This window comes from Muscardinus avellanarius (genome assembly GCF_963383645.1).
Source record: "Muscardinus avellanarius genome assembly, chromosome: 2".
Taxonomy (NCBI): Eukaryota; Metazoa; Chordata; class Mammalia; order Rodentia; family Gliridae; genus Muscardinus; species Muscardinus avellanarius.
The window spans coordinates 31,277,690-31,294,856 of record NC_137787.1 but is presented as its reverse complement, the minus strand read 5'-3'; the positions used below and the strand labels follow the sequence as shown (position 1 = coordinate 31,294,856).

Sequence of the window (17,167 nt, the reverse complement as noted above, 5' to 3'; positions counted from 1 at the left end):
TTGCAAATCCCAATAAAGAATGAACGTGCTCAAGAGCAACTGCTCTCTCAGCCCAGGCGAGGGGAGGGGATGGGCGAGCCAGATGGATTTTTTTCCCTCCCAGACTTCGATGATCTACAACAGAACCTGGACAACTAGGAAAAAGTGAAATGCAATTTGGAAATTGCTTTATAAAATAGAATCCCCTACAAAGACATTCAACAAGATGGAGAAATTTAAAAAGATGTTAAAATGGATTCTAAAAGAGAGCAGAAAGCAAGCAAGCTTGAAATGGTGGTGGAGAAATAAAGGTTGTCCCCCAAGCACAGCTTTTTGGAGGGGAAAGTGCCTTAGAGAACTGCTAGTTTGAGGGTCAAAAAGCCAAATGCATACCCATTGGGCCAGAGATCAGACACTAAGTGAGGTGGAACTCATGGGGACAAGGTTAATTGAAGAGTACATGTCTGTGTCTAAAAGCATTCAAGTTAAAAAGGAAACTGAAATATGCATGCTGGCCAAATAATGCCTATCTTCAAGCCAGTTCAGCCTAAGAGCTTTCTGACCATATCTCTGATAATCTCACTGCTCCTAACTCTATCCCCCCAGCACCCATTACAAAACCGAGGACCAGAGAAGTCACCTCATTTGATGAGAGGCACCGAACGGTGACTGTATGTAGCAAAGTGTTAGTAAGTTGGTGTTATGTAGTGACCTGGGGTTAAACAGAAAAAAATTAAATGACATTAAAGCAAAAGTCCTCTGCATTTCTTTTGGTTCAGGTGTACCAGCTCATGTAGTTTATTCTTTCAAGAACCACTTAAGCTATCAACTAGGTAAGTACAACTTAAGCTATCAACTAGGTAAGTACAACTTAAGCTATCAACCAGGTAAGTACAAAGAAACAAGGGTAAGTTGTGCGAAGAAGAAGAAGAAGAAGAAGAAGAAGAAGAAGAAGAAGAAGAAGAAGAGGAGGAGGAGGAGGAGGAGGAGGAGGAGGAGGAGGAGGAGGAGGAGGAGGAGGAGGAGGAGGAAAGGGGAAAACTAAGTGGTCAGAGAGACAGATTTTTTTTAAAGTCAAATCTGTAGTTAACTGTGCCACAATGACCTTGAGTGAGAAAGGACAAAGAGAACCTATAATTTCCATTTTACAGGTAGGAAAAGCAAAGCACCTGTAATAGTTGCTTCACAGATTGTTTCTTAAATGCATTTTTTAAAGTTATGAATTCGTGGTTCCTTCTGGGTGCTCCTCAAAGGGAAGGTAAGAAAAGTATTTTTCCATTCCTGGCACTGATTGATCTCTATTTAAAAATGACTAAGCTTAAGAATATTTTGTAAGTGTAATTCCAGGGGAAAATTTTTTTGAGATATATGAAGTGGTAAGAAATCTTCCAAGGAAACCCCAAGAAATGGAGAGAAGGATGAGAACATTCTCCCCTGGGGCAGATGGAAACAGACCCGACAAAGCGATGGAAAGTTCTCTCAGGGAGCAGACCTCCTGCTAGTCGAGGGACTTTCCTCTCTGGTTTCTATGTATCTAAGCAAGAACAAATGTACAACCCACAGGAGGGAACTCAGCCTCCGTATGGGGCTGTCACCTCTAAAATAAATCTCTGCATAGGTGCTAGGCTAAACCTTAAACATGAAGAAATAAGCTTTGAATTTTATAGCGGCATATGCATGACTCTGCCCCCTCCCCCATAAAACTCCCAACAGGAACAACCATATCAAATGACTGCTTTTCAGAGGCCAATTCAAAAACACCCTACTTTATCACAGAAAGAACATTCCTTGTATATGTGAGCACTTCCATTATGTCTTATTTGAAGGAGGAAAATGAAATAAAAATCCTATCTGAGATATTTATAGATCTCATAAAACCTGATTCACTCTCATAAGCCGCAGTAAACTCAGTCATCAGGTAAGGCAGAAATGGCAGGTGTAGTAACCAGCACTGTATTATGTTATATGTGCCTAATTCTGGTTCCTAAAAAAATAATAACTGCATGCTGAAAAAAAAAACTAGGAGAAGTAGGTCATAAGAAAGACTGGAGAGAAGGAAAGGGGGGCAGGTTGCACATTTGCATGAGCAAGCCAAGCAAATTCCAAGGATGACACTCTAGACCCGATATCTGGGAGCAACAGAGATTGCTATTCATTCCCCAGTTCGAAGAACTAGTCGCTTAATGAGGGCTTTTCTCCTGGATGGATAAAGGAATGCCACATCCAATGCCCAGTGCTCTGCCTCCCCCACTTCCCTCATTTATCCTCTGTGGACTCTCCAGGCTCACTGGGATCTTTGAGAGACTAGTAGTACCATTTAGAGAAAGAGCACCGTGCCAATTTGGACTAGTATTGAGAGAGAGAGAAGGGCAAGGAAGGAACATTTGTTGGTGGCTGCTATTGGGTCAGAGAGTCAATTTTTATGTAGGAACTAATACTTCATGCCATAGATGACCAAAGAGACTCCAAGATGGCCTGTGACTTTTCTCAGGATTCCAGCTCTGCCTGATGTTGAAACCTCCATGTAATCTTTCTCTATGAAACACTGTGACCTTAAGGAGCATTGGTACAGTCCAGTCCATTTACAGATGAGAAAACAAAGGCCCAGAAAGCAGATGGACCAGTGAGATGTTTAAATCCACACAGGCCCCCTCACTGCCAAGCCACAGCTTGCACTTCTGCACTGATGTCTCCAACTTAACCAGGAGTCGGTATCAATACAAAAATTAAGAATTCTGGGCATCCTGCCTAGGTTTGGATTCCGACTCAACCCCTTCTGTGTTGTAAGGTTTTAGGCAAGCCATTGAATGCCTGGAGCCTTACTGTCTTCCTCTGTAAAACAAGGATAAGCAGAATATGTCTTTAATGGGAAGGTTCTGAGAAATAAATACAATAATATACAAAAGGAGACAATCTTCAGGAGGTGCCTGACATATAGGAGATATGATCATGCTGATAGGAAAAGGAGCCAAGTGGAGAGAGAGAAACATGTACTTCACCACGGGTTTTGCAACTTGTTAGCTTTGCAACCACAGTAAGGACAACTTGCTTAACCATCTTTTGCCCCAATTTCTCACCTCTGAGTGCTAAATTCTATAATATCTGCCTGCTCTCTCATTACATAAAGGATGTGCCAATGACAAGAGACCATGAGCTAAATAAATACCCTGAGCCCTTCAAAACAAACATGTCTGCAAGACAACATGAAATTCCCCATCATGAAACAAGCCATGTGTTGGTCCTTACAAAAAGAACCAAGAACCTTGAAGATAGACATAAAAATGCATAGATTATGGTGGAACAATCTTGGAACACAGAAGTTAAGTCTCAAGTCTGACACTGGGCAAGACTTCAGGTAGCTCACAGGAGAATCAGTTCTGCATATGGCTACAGAAGACCGTCCCTGCAGATGGCCTTCCCCAGCACCATGGGAGCAAATGCACACCAGGGTCTCTAGTGGCCTTATGAGCAAACACTAAGCACTCAAAAAGAGGGGGTAGGATGTAGGAAGAAGCCATTTCCACTCCTTTGTATACTGAGCAAATTTGACGCCTCCCCCAAAATAAAACTGTGCCAACACTCTAACCAGTCCATTGAATTCCTGCTAACCTGGCTCTGGAAGGTAAATGTGAGCACAGGGTCAAGAGCAGGCAGGACTCCCTTGCAGGACGATCACTCCACAGCTAATTGCCATTTTCACAGCTGGGTTGAGCTTTCCCAAAAGCCTCCTTCAAGCCTGAGCTCTGAGCTTCTCTTCTGATGGTCTCTCTTGCCAACCATACCCCCATCAAAGAGAGTTTATAGATGAAAGGATGTAGCTGTAGTACATACGACTTTGCAAACATCACAGTGTGAAGAAGAGGTATTTCTAAGGCCTCTTTGTGAAGATCACCACATGCTCACGGTCATTACCACAGGAGTCAGCCTTCTGCAGATGTGAAGGCTGCCTCCTTGCCTGACTGTCCTCGGCAGCAATTCTTACAGTTTATTTTTGTTCCTCTTACTAGAAAGACAGTTCCTTTGAAGTCCTTTATAAACAGAGTGTACTTCCAAACGGTGGTCAGTAAGAAAAGTGAAGAGCTGGTACCTAATGCCTTTTTGGCATCCTCCAACAGACATACATGCACACATTCATCCCTTTAAAACCATGGACAAGGCTGAGGTAAGTGGAAAATCATGGCTGAGGGCCCACCAAGAATGAATTATTTCAAACACTGCATGACTGGAGCTTAGTGCCCAATACCACAAAGTTTCCAGAAATGGAATTTGACCAGGTTAAGCAAACCTGGGGTGGGTCATAGGAAATGTGAGCCAGACAAGACTGCCTCAGACACTTTAAGGTAAGGGAAATCAAAATAAGAAGGGTGAAGCAACATTTGGGCTGCTGCTATTAACTAATGGCTGGATGAAGTTCATCTACCAGCTCTGTCCTACTTTTCATAAACCTCTGGTACGGCTGAAATACAAATTATAAAAGAAATTTAATGTTTCAATATAAGGAGTGGGCCTCCATAAGTCCGATATACTGTTAACCTTCTATAGATCAATGGTGCAAAGCCCTGGTTACACATTAGAATGACCTGGAAGCTTTACAAAAACTGATGTCAGGGTCCCTCCCAAAAGTATACAGATTTATTTGGCCTACAGTGCAGCCATGATCGAGAACCACTGCTAAATATATAGTCAGATTCTAAGTACTAGGCAGAATCTAACTCACCAAATAATATTGAATTTCTTACTGTGTGCAAGGCTAAGAAGCAGGTTACATATTAAAGCTTGATTATCAAACTCATAAACAATATATCAACTGGTTTAAGTCATACAACCTAACTGAAAAATAAAAGGAGATTAAAAAATAAAGAGGGAGAGAAAAGCAGGTAGGCTTAATATTTCAAGATAAAACTGAAAACCATTGTAAGGAAGTAAAATGTTCTACACAGAAGTGTAGAAATAGTAGCAATTACTGTTGGCGGGGGGGGGGCATTTCCTAGAAGATGTGGCAACCATTTAGTAGTTAAAGGATGGGTAGAATTTGCACAAAGAAAATTGGAAGTGGTGATAGCGTGAAGGAGAGAGGAAAAAGCATAGGGACAGAAACAAGAAAACTGCAGTAACCTTATTTGGATGGTATTTATCATAATTGAAGGGGAAAACTTGGCAAATATTATGGAAGTTCAATTTTGGAACACTTGACTTTTAGACGTTGTAGCTCATCCTAGGTGTAATAGGGAGTCATTGAGAGTCTGAAAGCTGGCTGTACCAGGTGATGAAATAGATATAAAAACAATTCCAAGGAGGTTACAGGATCTGCCTGGGGGTGATGGCAGAGGGTGCAGAAAATTGACCATAGATGCTAATGTTTCACAGAAGCCAAATCAATAAGACCATAAAGTTAATTTTACATTTCAACTAATGGAATTCTTAAATATAGAAGTTTTTTTGTTATTAGATTCAAGGGAAAGAGAAGATGAAGATGCCTGACAAGTCAAACTAAATCAATGGAAGAATGGTCACAGTAACAAAAGAACTGGGGAAACATATTAGATGTTGATGAATTGGAGGTTTGGGACACACTCAGCGGCAACATCGTTGGAATAACTTATAAGGCTTTTACCACCAGTTCCATCTCTCTCATTCAGAACTGTGAACCTGAAATGCAGGTAAATATCTGGAGTTGGAGATGCATATTAGAGCACTGATGTAAGAAAGAAGTCTACAAATAATTTGGGAGGGAAATTTCAACTCCTAAGATGGTAGAGAGAGATTTGTGAGAGAAGTTTCATCAGAACTACCAGAGATGATGAAGGAAGGGGTAGAGAAGAGAGAAAAAAATAAAGAAAACACACACACACACACACACACACACACACACACACACAACCAGGACACAGAAGCAATAATCAGGGAAAGGTGTGAAATTAGGCCAGCTTCATCCTCCAGCCCCTCTGCAAGTTGAGTTTCTTCACAATTTTTTTTTACTAAATTAATAAAACATTACAACCCCACTGCCCATATGACTCTCTTAAGAATGTTCAAATACTTCAAAAGAGTTTCACGCACTGGCACATGGGTTGCTGTTTCATTCAATCCCTTTATTGGCAAATCGTCAGGAACCAAGACATCCCACATTTGCTGCTTTCTAAATTTTATCTCACATCTCAGCCCCTTCCATGTTGGCCTGTCTTGACAGACCCTCCTTATTCCTACTCCATTTGTTATTATTTAAATTGCAGTGCTTTTTATAAGACTAGTATTGTAACTGGAGTCCTTTTTTCCAGTACAATGGATATTTTCCAATTTAACACACTTTATCAAAAGTGGAAAAGGGATTAAATTCAACAAGTAAGCCTTCTTAAAATATTCAATAGCTTGCTTTAGGACCCAACCAACTCCAAAACTCCATATACTAGTATTCTTCAAAGCAGAAAGGGGGTTTTTCTTGTCTTCCTTTATGTTGCAAGGGAGAAGAATAAGAAGGGAGCCCAAGTATATTCAAAATCAATGATGGAGAGCTAGTAAATGTAGTTGGGTATTTGAGAAAGTCCTGAGACCCAGAGCCATGAATGTTAAAATGAAGCAATGTGGCCTTGAAACAAATTTAATGCCTCATCTGGCTTCAACAATAACTTGGTCCTATACCCTAGTATTTTAGCGTTGAGAAAGCCAAGACCCTTTCTACATTTGAAATTCTAAGATTCTAACTTCCCAGCTTTGGAAAGTCAGGCTGGGGGCCTGACTTTCAAAATGACCCTTCCGAAATGTCAGTAAGTCATATTCAGAAATAGATATAGCATATGGTTCTACATTCATTATTGTAATTACCTTGAATCATTTCCGAGTGACACAGGCATAGATGCTGTTTCCTGGCATTATGGATGTGTGTATTCACATCCTATGCTCATCTGCCCTAAAAGTATCCAGCCCCCTATAGTGCCCCTAACCAAAAGGATGCCCACAGCACCAAAGAGTAAATCTCAGGCATGTTGTGTAAACAAAGTTGTAACACTGCAGACCCATACAGACAAGCACAGGTCAGTTGGTATTCAGAAATTCACAGAATTTAATCGTTTTTCTTTTTAACTGTGTTCTATTCTGTTGCTTAATTATCTCATTTATATATTTGTTTATATTTATTTGTGTGTGTGTGGTGCTCAAGATTTAACTCAGCGGCATTCTACCTCTTCTATACCCTCTGCCCTACTTGTATTTTTTATTTGGAAACAGGGACTTGTTATGTTGTTGAAAGACTTGCTGAGTTTCTGAAGCTGGCCTTGAACCTGTGATCCTCCTGTTTCAGCCTCCCATGTACTAAGATTGTATACATGCATATGCCACCATGCATGGCTTGTTTTACTTAATTTTGAACAAACTTCCTCTACCCCTACTAAAGCCAAGCTCCTGGAGGGCAGAATCTATATCCAAGTCAACTTTGCATCAGCCAAACACAGTATTTTTTTTTTTAAGAACTGAAGTGTTTGCTGTGGACTATTTTCTCTATTTTAATAGAAAATGAGAAACTCCCACAGATGTAACTGAGTCCACCCACCAGTTCAGTCAGGAATGGCACCCCCTAAAAGCACATGTCCTTCACATCTCAAGCCAGCTGACACTAGACTCATATCCCAAAGCTGCTACGGACACTCAGCTGTAACAGCTACATACCTAGCATATGGCAGATAGAGCCTCTCTAATGGAGAGAGTGGAACAGACACAATACATTTAATAGGACCATGTTCTTAGGGGCACACCAAATACCAAGAGAGAACAACAAAAGGGACTCGAAGCAATAGAAACAACCCTGCAATTTCACAGGAAGAAATAAAGGCAGAAGAAGGTTAAGAGCAAGATCAGGGCCAATCTTAGATAAAAGCACTCCCTAATCATGGAAATCCTTTGTTTATTTGAGGGACTCACAAATTAGATTTAATAAGGACGATTTCTCCTTTGGATGTTCTAAAAGGATCATACAATGTAACAAAAGGTGGAGTGCTTTTTAACTCACCCATGTTACATGGAACATGAATGATCAGATTCTGTAACTTGTTCCAATTTAACATAACTGGTGGTTGTAGAGTTTCCTAATCACTGCACTTGGTAAGATTTGGCAATTTGGGGTTAAAACATTTCCACCTGTTTATGCTAAGCAAGTATCCAGTTAATTCCGGGAGAACAAAGGGATTTGTAGAAGAGGAAATCACTGCCCTTCACCCTCCTGGCATTGCTCAGCTGTTTGGGGAGCTGTCCTAAACTTTCAGCAAGTCCCACGTCCAACATATATGCTGATACATTGCGTGAACCAGCATCAGAGGATTTCTCTGCATTCACTAGGCATGAGGTCCAGCAGCAGGGACTAGAAACTCCCTGCACACTACTACAAATTGCAAAGATGGGAGCATCTACCAAATGGTCAATTTTCAGAGCCGCTATCCTATGGACATGAGCCGGCGATGACGGGCCAGGGTAAACTCTATTCTTCTTTCCCTAATAGGCATGAAGCGTGATGAAAGACTCAAAGTTAGAATACAGAAAATCTCTGAAGGGAGAAGAATCTGAAAATTATAAGAGAATGGCTATTAAAAGCCCCATTATGACCCTCTCTAAACTATCCCCATTTAAGTGGAGAGGCAAATTAGCCCCCCCAGGCATTTATAAATAGAATGAGCTGGAAGAGAGGAAGAGCCCACATCTGAACACTTAAGGTCTCTGACATGCCCATCCATAAATCATGTCAGGGCAAAGCTGTCACCCTGCCTCTTCTGCTCTGCCTTTTAAATAGATGGGACCCCAATATCCCATTCTCCTCAGGGTAGAGAGTGGGGGTGGGAGATTCATGGAGAACAAAGAAGGGTGTCTTCCTTTACCCCCTACTAAGGACAGATTTAGTAAAAATATCTGTCTTCAAATCCTCACCCACTTTAAAATACTAATTTGCTAACAGGTAGAATGAGAATGTTTGAGAGCCCCTAAATCTACACAAAGATGTGTCTATTAAAAGAACATGGAAATTAATGTATTTTAGAAAAGGCTAAGTGTGTGATTGATTGCATTCACATGTGCTTTCATTTTTAAAGCTACATTTATTTAGTGATTGCGCCCTTATAAAGGAAAATCTAGATAACAGGGACAGTTCTAAATTTTTTTCATCAATCAAGACTGTTTCAAATAAAGAAATAGATTTCCAGTAACTGAAGAATGCACAAATAACACACTCTCTCTCTCTCTCTCACTCACTCTCTCTCTCTCTCTCTCTCTCTCTCTCTCTCTCTCACACACACACACACACACACACACACACACACACACACACACACAGCTATTCTATCCTTTCAGCATGGTTACCAAGGCTCCTTTGTGTCTACAAATTTCTCAGGGTGGTGCTGTTGCCAAGAAATTCTAATTCATGACAAGGTTTTCTGCAAATTGGGGACAGTGGCAAACCTGCGGATAGACAGATCCCACAGTTTGCTTTGTCTTTCTGCCTGAGACAGCACCTAGCTACTAAGGCCTGTAGACGGCAGTGCAAAGGTAAGATCATATAGAAGGAAAAGCAACGTGGCTTGTGGACCAAATCCACTCCTAGTACCATGAGGCTGTTCTTGGAAGGCAAGGATTTCTGTAGGTTTTCCACTAAAGATGCCTCATACCAAAGGCCCTCATAAAAAGTATTTCAGGGTGCCTGAAACCAAGATGAAATTGCAGCATTATGGGGACACTTTAGTCCTTATGGTAGCCAAGTATGCCATTAGTTTAAAACAATGGGGAATGGAGGAGGAGGGAAGAATGTCCTATGATTTATTTATTTGTTTCCAGTAGCAGTGGAAAATTTTCTCTAAGCAAGAGGGAGTCCTGAAACTGACCCCATTTGCCAATTATGAATCAGCATTAACAATCAGCATAATTCCATAAGAGTTCTCAAGTAAACATGCCATCCATCCTTTTCAATGACATGAAGCAGAGTTAAGTCCAAATAAGACTCAGAGATCACTACTTGATCTCTGCTCATGAAATAGCAGGCCAGGTAGAACGCATATATAAAATCCTAAAAGTCTTTGTATAGTCTGGAGGAAAATAATTAAGAGTATCTAATCAAATCCTTTTTTATTTTCCAAGTTAGTAAAGGGTCTACAATCTTAACTTCTGTTGGAAACAAGTCATAAATAGGTGGGTCTCCCTTTATCTACCCTCAAATGGTACTCTATAGTTTAGCCAGCTTCTGTCCTATCCTCGACTTTTTCCTACTTCTGCTCAGACAGCTCTTGGAAATTTTCCCGCAAGCTTCCAAAGAGCTTAAGGCTGGTAGCCTTAAGAGTTGTGTCAGCTAAATTCCATAAAATAATAGACCACATAAGCACAGTGTAATTTACAGTTATATGACAGGCAGAGATGATGTTATTGGGCCAAGTGCCTAAGTATGCAGTTGGGGCCCAAGAATGGAGAGCTGTTAACGTGGGATGTCCATTTGGCTTTTTAAAATCATACCAGCAACCATTTTCAGAGTTGGAGCTGTATGTAGCTAAGGCACCACTGCCTGAAAATCCAATGTCAAAATGATGGTCTTCGTGACAGGAGGTGGCCCTGTCACAAGCTTACTGACACAGGAAATTATCCTCGATCCTAAGTTTGAAATAAAATCCCCAAATAGTTCATCCTCAATTTTCAAATGCACAGATGTTCTTCGGTTTATCATCCCAGCCACTCATTCCCTAAAAATCAAATCAGATTACCCATATCTCAGTATTTTGCTCATCTCCCGAGGCCAGGTACATTGTTCACTTTAAGAACATCTAATAATTACTCCTCATTTGACCTCTGAAATCCGATTACCCCACAGCATCAGGAAACTTCCTCCTGCCTGAGGTTCTTTGTAGCAACCTTCTCAAGCTGTTTTGAGCAAAAGAGTCTCAAAATTTCACCATCTGATGGTTGATGTGGAACCAACAGTTGCATATAATCACCGCCAACCCTTAAGCTCAGAAGCAGCAAAGAGGTTCAGGGAGGGTCGGAAGGAAGAGATGGAGATGGAGGCTAGAGGTTTTGTCTGCAGTGTGAACTTAGGGTTCTGGTTACCTTTATGATGGAGCAGCTATGACTATAGTAACGACAGCAGAAGGCTTGATGGTGTGCAGTTTTGTGTATAAGTGCTTGCCCACGAGTTAGGCTTTCTATGGAGTCTGGGTATGCCTCTGAAATAACTTGGAGAATGGCTTTAAGGTGGCAACGGCTGACAGTCGGAGAGGGATGAGGCAAGAAATAAGGAGGGGGTTCAGGGGCATGAGAATTCCTTTGCCTGCAGATGGAAACTAAACTAGAGGTTCTTTGAAGGGAGGGGGGGGGGAGAGAAGGAGGAGCAGAGCAGGCTTCAAGGAGAAACAAAAGATCTAATACATCTCGTAATTGTCAGGTCAATGACATTTCTTTTCAAATCTAGAGTTTCTCCTGGATGGTCTCTCCAGATCTAGAAAAGCAGGTTTCCTTTGGAGAGGCCTTCCGCCCCAAATCAAGCTTTACTACTGTGAAAACTTGAACCAAAACAAAGTTGTGTGATTCATCAGGAGGGAACGTTCTAACAAATAAAGCCAACTTTCGAATCTCCAGCACTGCTTAACAGTTACAAACAAGGGCTGCCTTGGGCAGGCTGACTAAATCAACAGATTCCCTTCCCTAACCTGTTTAGACAGTTGTTAATATGCAACCGATTCGACACCAATGAGCTGACAGTGTGTAATGAAGGTTATTTAGAAAATGAAATTCTAACAACATTTTCGTTTAATTAGCATGCAAAATAAAATAGGAAAAGGGATCCAGTGAGACTCCTCATGAGATAAACTCCTGTTGAGGATGAGGGAAAAGATGCATTGAAGAAATGCTTTATGCTAAAAATGTGCGAACCATGCATGTGTTGAGAGAGAGACAGTCAAGACTATCTTCCCATATCTTCATACGAAAACACATGTGTAGACTCACAGACACCAGGGGAGATACCTGGAGGAAACTCGCAGCTTCTAATCAGAGGGGAATAACAACTAGTAACAATGGTACAGCCAGAGACCTTGGGCTTTGCCACTGGGCTCTTAGACCCCAAGGCAACCCTCTCTGGCTAAAGCAGCAACTGTTACATCCCAGCCTCAAGCTGGCAAATCCTGCTTTGGATCCTGGCAGAGGAAATTCAGCCGTTCATTAGCCTTAACAAGCTGCTGTCACTGAGCAGAGAAGTTACATGAGCAGCCACACACCAAGCCTCTCACAGCCCTCCCCAAGGGCAAGCGGGTTTCTCCGGGACGGACTACACAAGTTCACACTTCCAATGTGCAAATCCAGACTAGTCTTTTGGACTTGCCATGGTGCACACTGTAGAGTTTTTAAATATCTGTGTCCCCCACCCCCACCATCTTCCCTGCAGAAGGTCTCTCAGCAGCTCCTGATTGCTGCTGGGGTTAAAAAAAAAAAAAAAAAAATTAGTTTCCACAGTACTTTCCACCGTACTTCCACTGACCAGCACTTTTCTTTATTCTACTTCACGAAGCCTCATGAACTTGCCCCCAGCCCTGCTTCACCTCCCTGGGATGCCTAGCCAACTTGGCACTGGTGCCCTTCAGCATCCTCGGAGTTTCCTAACTAGTCCTCCAAGAAGAAGTCAGAGGCACTGAAGCACACATCACCCTTTGTCCCAAGGTTGTGCTAACTGGAGAGGGGCCCTGAACAAACAAACAAACAGAAAAAAAAAACAAGGACACACATGGAGGGTGTTTTCTTTCTGGAGGCATTACACGGGGGAACCTACAAGGCATTGTGGAGGCAGCGCACCTTCCTGTCTTCCTCGTAGATATCCTTGAATGCCTTTTGTCACTGGGCTCCTCTGCCTTCTACCCACCTTCTAATTTCAAAATTAAGCTCCTATTCTTTATTGACACTCGCTAATTATAGGGAAAACACTCCCGCTTTGCTCTTACCCCCCCACCCCCATCTGACGGTTATCAGCACCAGTTGAAATAGATGAACCTTATTTAAGGTACCAAGTAGGTCGAGCTCCTGCATGAGGGGACGTGGCAGCAGCGATCGCTCCTAAAGCCCCAAACCCTCTTCCCACCCGGCTCCTCCGAACCCCAGAAGTTCGGCAGGTCTCTGCTGGGGGACAGTGAGCCCACAACGTGTGCGCATGGTTGTGTATATGGGTGACTGAAACGCAGGCAGCTCGGATCGCTGCTCGCTCTACTCAGCACACTGAGGGGTTAGGGGTGGGTGGAGAGGTAAGCGCATATGACTGGTTTAGAAAACATTTTTAACAACGTACAGTCCAAAAGAAATAAAAAATAAAAAACAAACAAACAAAAATTCAACCCAAAGCCCACACCAACGCAGCCCCTGCGTCTCCGCCGCCACCGCACGATTTACACAAGTAATTTAAATCATTCACCTGCTGCCAGGTCTCCTCCAGGGATGGCAAAGCTGAGAAGTAGCCGGTGTCGTGGACAAGTTGTAGCTCCTGGAATATACTATAACTAGCCAACACGTCCATGCTGCTGCTGCCGGGTAAAACGGGAGGAGAAACCCTCCCCCGAGCACAGTGGGGTCTGTTTGTTTGTCAGTCTATCTGGCTCACCCCCCAAGAAGGCAGACATCCAGTGGCCCTTTTGTTTTGTTTTGTTTCAGTCAACTAAAAAAGGAGAAAAAAAATCAATGCAGGAGAGAGGGAGAGAGGAGGTGCGAGAGGAGAGAGTGGAGTGGATGGAGAGAGGCATCCAGCGTGTTCCGCGCAGATGACTGCCAGGAAGAGGGGACTTCACGGGAGTAACAGTTCCCTTCCAGGGCTCTAATCACTCCAGCTCGTGGATCAGGAAGGGGATGCAAACTCACTGACACGAAGCTGCCATCTATTTCTGCAGCGCTGTTAGCTCCTAATGCAATCTTTGCTCTTTATTTTGGGAGGTTGCATATTTTTTTCTCGCGATCGCTTCTCTCCCCCCACCCCTTCCCTTCCCTCCCCACCCCCCACCCCATCCTTGCTAGTTTGTAGTCCCCCCCCTTTTCTCCTCCTCCTGCTCTTCCCCCTCCCCAAACTCCCTCCCTCCGCCCGGCTCTCCGCGCAGCCGTGGGATCTCGGAGGAGGGCGTCGATTAGGCCGCGTGTGACCATGTAAGGTAAACAGGGGGCTCATGAAGTCACTGAGGACCAATAGGGAGCTCGGAGCGGGCCCTGGGGCGGGGCTTAGTCCTAGCGGCGGGCGCGGATTGGCGCGCTGCGGATCTCCCTGCTGCCATACAAGGCGGTGCGAGGCGAGCTATTTTTAGAGGGCTATATAAGGGGGCTGAGGCGGCCGCCGGGCGGCCGGGGAGCGCGAGCGCCGGGGAGGGCCGCGGCGACACTCTCGCCGGCGCTCGGGACGCCGGGGCGGCTGGGCTCAGGCTCGGGCTGCGCGCCGGCCTCCGACCCGTCCTCCGGTTGCTGGCGGAGCCCCTGGCTGCAAGAACTGCGCCCCATGGAAGAGAAAGGGGCCGCCCAAGGGCGCAGATGCCGCGGGTCTGGTGGGGAAAATCCAGACAGCTGGGTTAGGATGCCTCCTGGAGGAGGAACTGTGAGCACAGCCGCCAAGGATCTGCCTGGGGGGAGATGACACTTTGCACTCCTCCTAGGCAAAGGAGGGAGGGAGAGGTGTGCAAAGGGGGGCCTCGCCTACTAAAGAAGTAAAGCCCCCAAAAGCACGCAAAGCCCCTTCACGAGCTCCTCACAGCTCTCTGGCTGAAGAAGCAGCGTAGAGGAGGAAATGCTTCACAATGGCAGAGAACAAAGGGGAACGGCTGGGAAAGAGTGGCCTGCACCCGCCCAGCCCTGCGCGCAGGCCCCGCCCCGCCCCGCGCGCGCCGCAGTGCGCGCCGCCGCCAGCGCCCTCCGCAGCCAGAAAGGCTGCGGGGAGTCTGACGCCCGACTAGGGTTGATTGAAAACCGGCCTACCCTCAAGTGTTCCTTAAAGAGAATAGGGGGAACCCGAGTAGACCGGGAGCGCAGGCCCAAGCCAGCAGCTTGCTAGGGGGTCTTTATGTGAGGCTCACAGTGTGGCTTCCAGCGGGGGCGTCTGCAGAGGTGGGATGGGAAGAGAAGGAACCAATTGTTTCCTGGAGCTAGGATACAGAGATAGAGATCCCCTTGTCTCTGAGATGAAAACCCTGCCCAGTGAACGTTTTTTAGAGTTGACCAATTGTTTGCGTGACCTTAAATGGTTACTGCAGCTCAAGCTTCTCTAAACTGCACTGTGAGCTGAACTTCTACTTTTGGAATGATTGCAAAATTTAGTACTTGGAGATGAGAAACTTCCTTATTCCTTTAAGGGAAGAAACACATCCACCTTGACCGACTTGCTCGCCTTTTCCTCCCTTTGACCAGTGGGCCTCCATATCTCTATATCTGAAAGATTCTGTTTTGTAGAACAAGCACAACGTGAAATTCAGTATTTGCCAGGGGAAATTAAACAGAATTATTGAGGTTAAAGAAAAGATGATTTATTTACCTGTTAGTGCCTGGGGTTCTGTTGGTCAAATTTACAGCATCTATTGTATAATTGGTGCCCGCACCGTGATGTAGATGTAAGGATGTGCAAGGATGCTGCAGCTTACTAGTTGAGCAAATCACTGGGTCAGAGCCTCTGCCCACCCATCTCAGAAACAGGAATACTGATATCGGTCTTGCCCCGTTAAGAAGACTCCCAATAAAATTGCCACTCACCTAGTGTCTGGCACTACTAGGCAAGTACTAAATGTTACTAACCTTGACTCCTGACTTGGGCTAAGTAAACTAAATAATATCTGGACTAATAAGCCCAAGGGGAACATGCCAGAGGCTTAGAGATGGAGGAAGCCTAGAACACCCTCGCTGATCGTCTTAAGATCTGCCCTTTGACATTCTCCACCCCACGCGCTCTGCTTGGCCAGGGGGGCTCAGAAACATTAAAACGCTCTAGAGCAGAATCTGTGTTCCTGAGTTATAGAACTTAGATGCAGATAAGGCGAGACCAAAAGATATAATTTGGTGTTTAAAGCTCAAGGAACTTTATTTTTGTCTTACACTATTAGCATTTTTGAACAAAATATGTATGACCTGTTAACTTTGTTAACTTGTGAGCTTGAAGATTTTATAAATAGTAGTTGCCATTTATTATTTATTCCCAATTCTATGGATGAAGATACTCAAGCTTGGAAATATTAAGTGGGTCAGGGTTATACAACTAAGAAGTGGCTAGACAGGATTTAAACTCCAGGAGCCACTGACTACCAAGATTTCTTTGCATTGGACTCTGCATGGTAAAATATTATGTTTCTTAGTCTTAAGTCAAAATGTATTTATAAAAAGCGCTTGGGTACCCAGGGGTTGGAGGGCTGCCAATGAAGCTTTCCCCATATACCAATCCGCCATCCAACTTAAAAAAGAACTCAACCAAAATTTCAAAATTCTGCAGATCTCATTATGATATTTTTCTAAAGCATTATGATATTTTTCTAAAGCATTATAGGATATTTCAGAATTCATTCTAAGAAATTTATGGAACAAGTTTTTCCAAAGGGCACCTTTTCAATACTTGTCATATTTAGCTACATTTTATACCTTAGAGACCCTACCTTCACATCATAACACATGCAAAACATTCATATATACAAAACAAACAACAAATTGACATCACAAGGGAATTTTGGCAGTCAAGCAAACCAGAAATGAACTACACGGTTATAACTGCTGTGTATTAAATGCTTTCTCAGTACATGGCATTTTATAGATATTTGCCACTATCATACGAGGGAGCTATTATTGGTCATTTTTTAGAGATGAAGATACTGAAGTTCATAAAAAGCATATAATTTGTCCATTGCCATATGTTGCTGGGCTAGATGGAACATACCTATAATTCCAGTACTTGGGAGACTGAGACAGGAGGATCAAAGTTTCGAGGCCGGCCTCTGCAACTTAGCAAGGCCATTACCAACTTAGTGAAATCCTGTTTCAAAATTAAAAAAAAAAAAATACATTTTATATATATGTAGTTCAAAGTTAGAATGCCCCTGGGTTCAGTCCTCAGTACTACAAAAACAAAACACATATGTCTATCAAGTGGCAGAGGCAAATTCAAATATAGGTTAGCCTCCAAATTGACTCCACAGTCAGTCTTTATACAAGCATTTTATTGGGACATATACTTTGGAAG

General features: G+C 43.5%; 1 protein-coding gene across 2 annotated transcripts in view; it reads right to left on the bottom strand.

Annotated features, from left to right (window-relative positions):
* The window catches only part of KLF7 (KLF transcription factor 7), a gene marked incomplete at both ends in the record, with an annotated part of 83,576 nt that extends 70,081 nt beyond the window's left edge, over window positions 1–13,495 (bottom strand). For both annotated transcript variants that reach the window (XM_080689543.1, XM_080689544.1), the window contains one exon: window positions 13,394–13,495. In XM_080689543.1, coding sequence (XP_080545669.1) covers window positions 13,394–13,495 — 102 coding nt within the window. The remainder of the gene's footprint in view (window positions 1–13,393) is intronic.
* Between the last annotated feature and the right edge of the window lie 3,672 nt (window positions 13,496–17,167).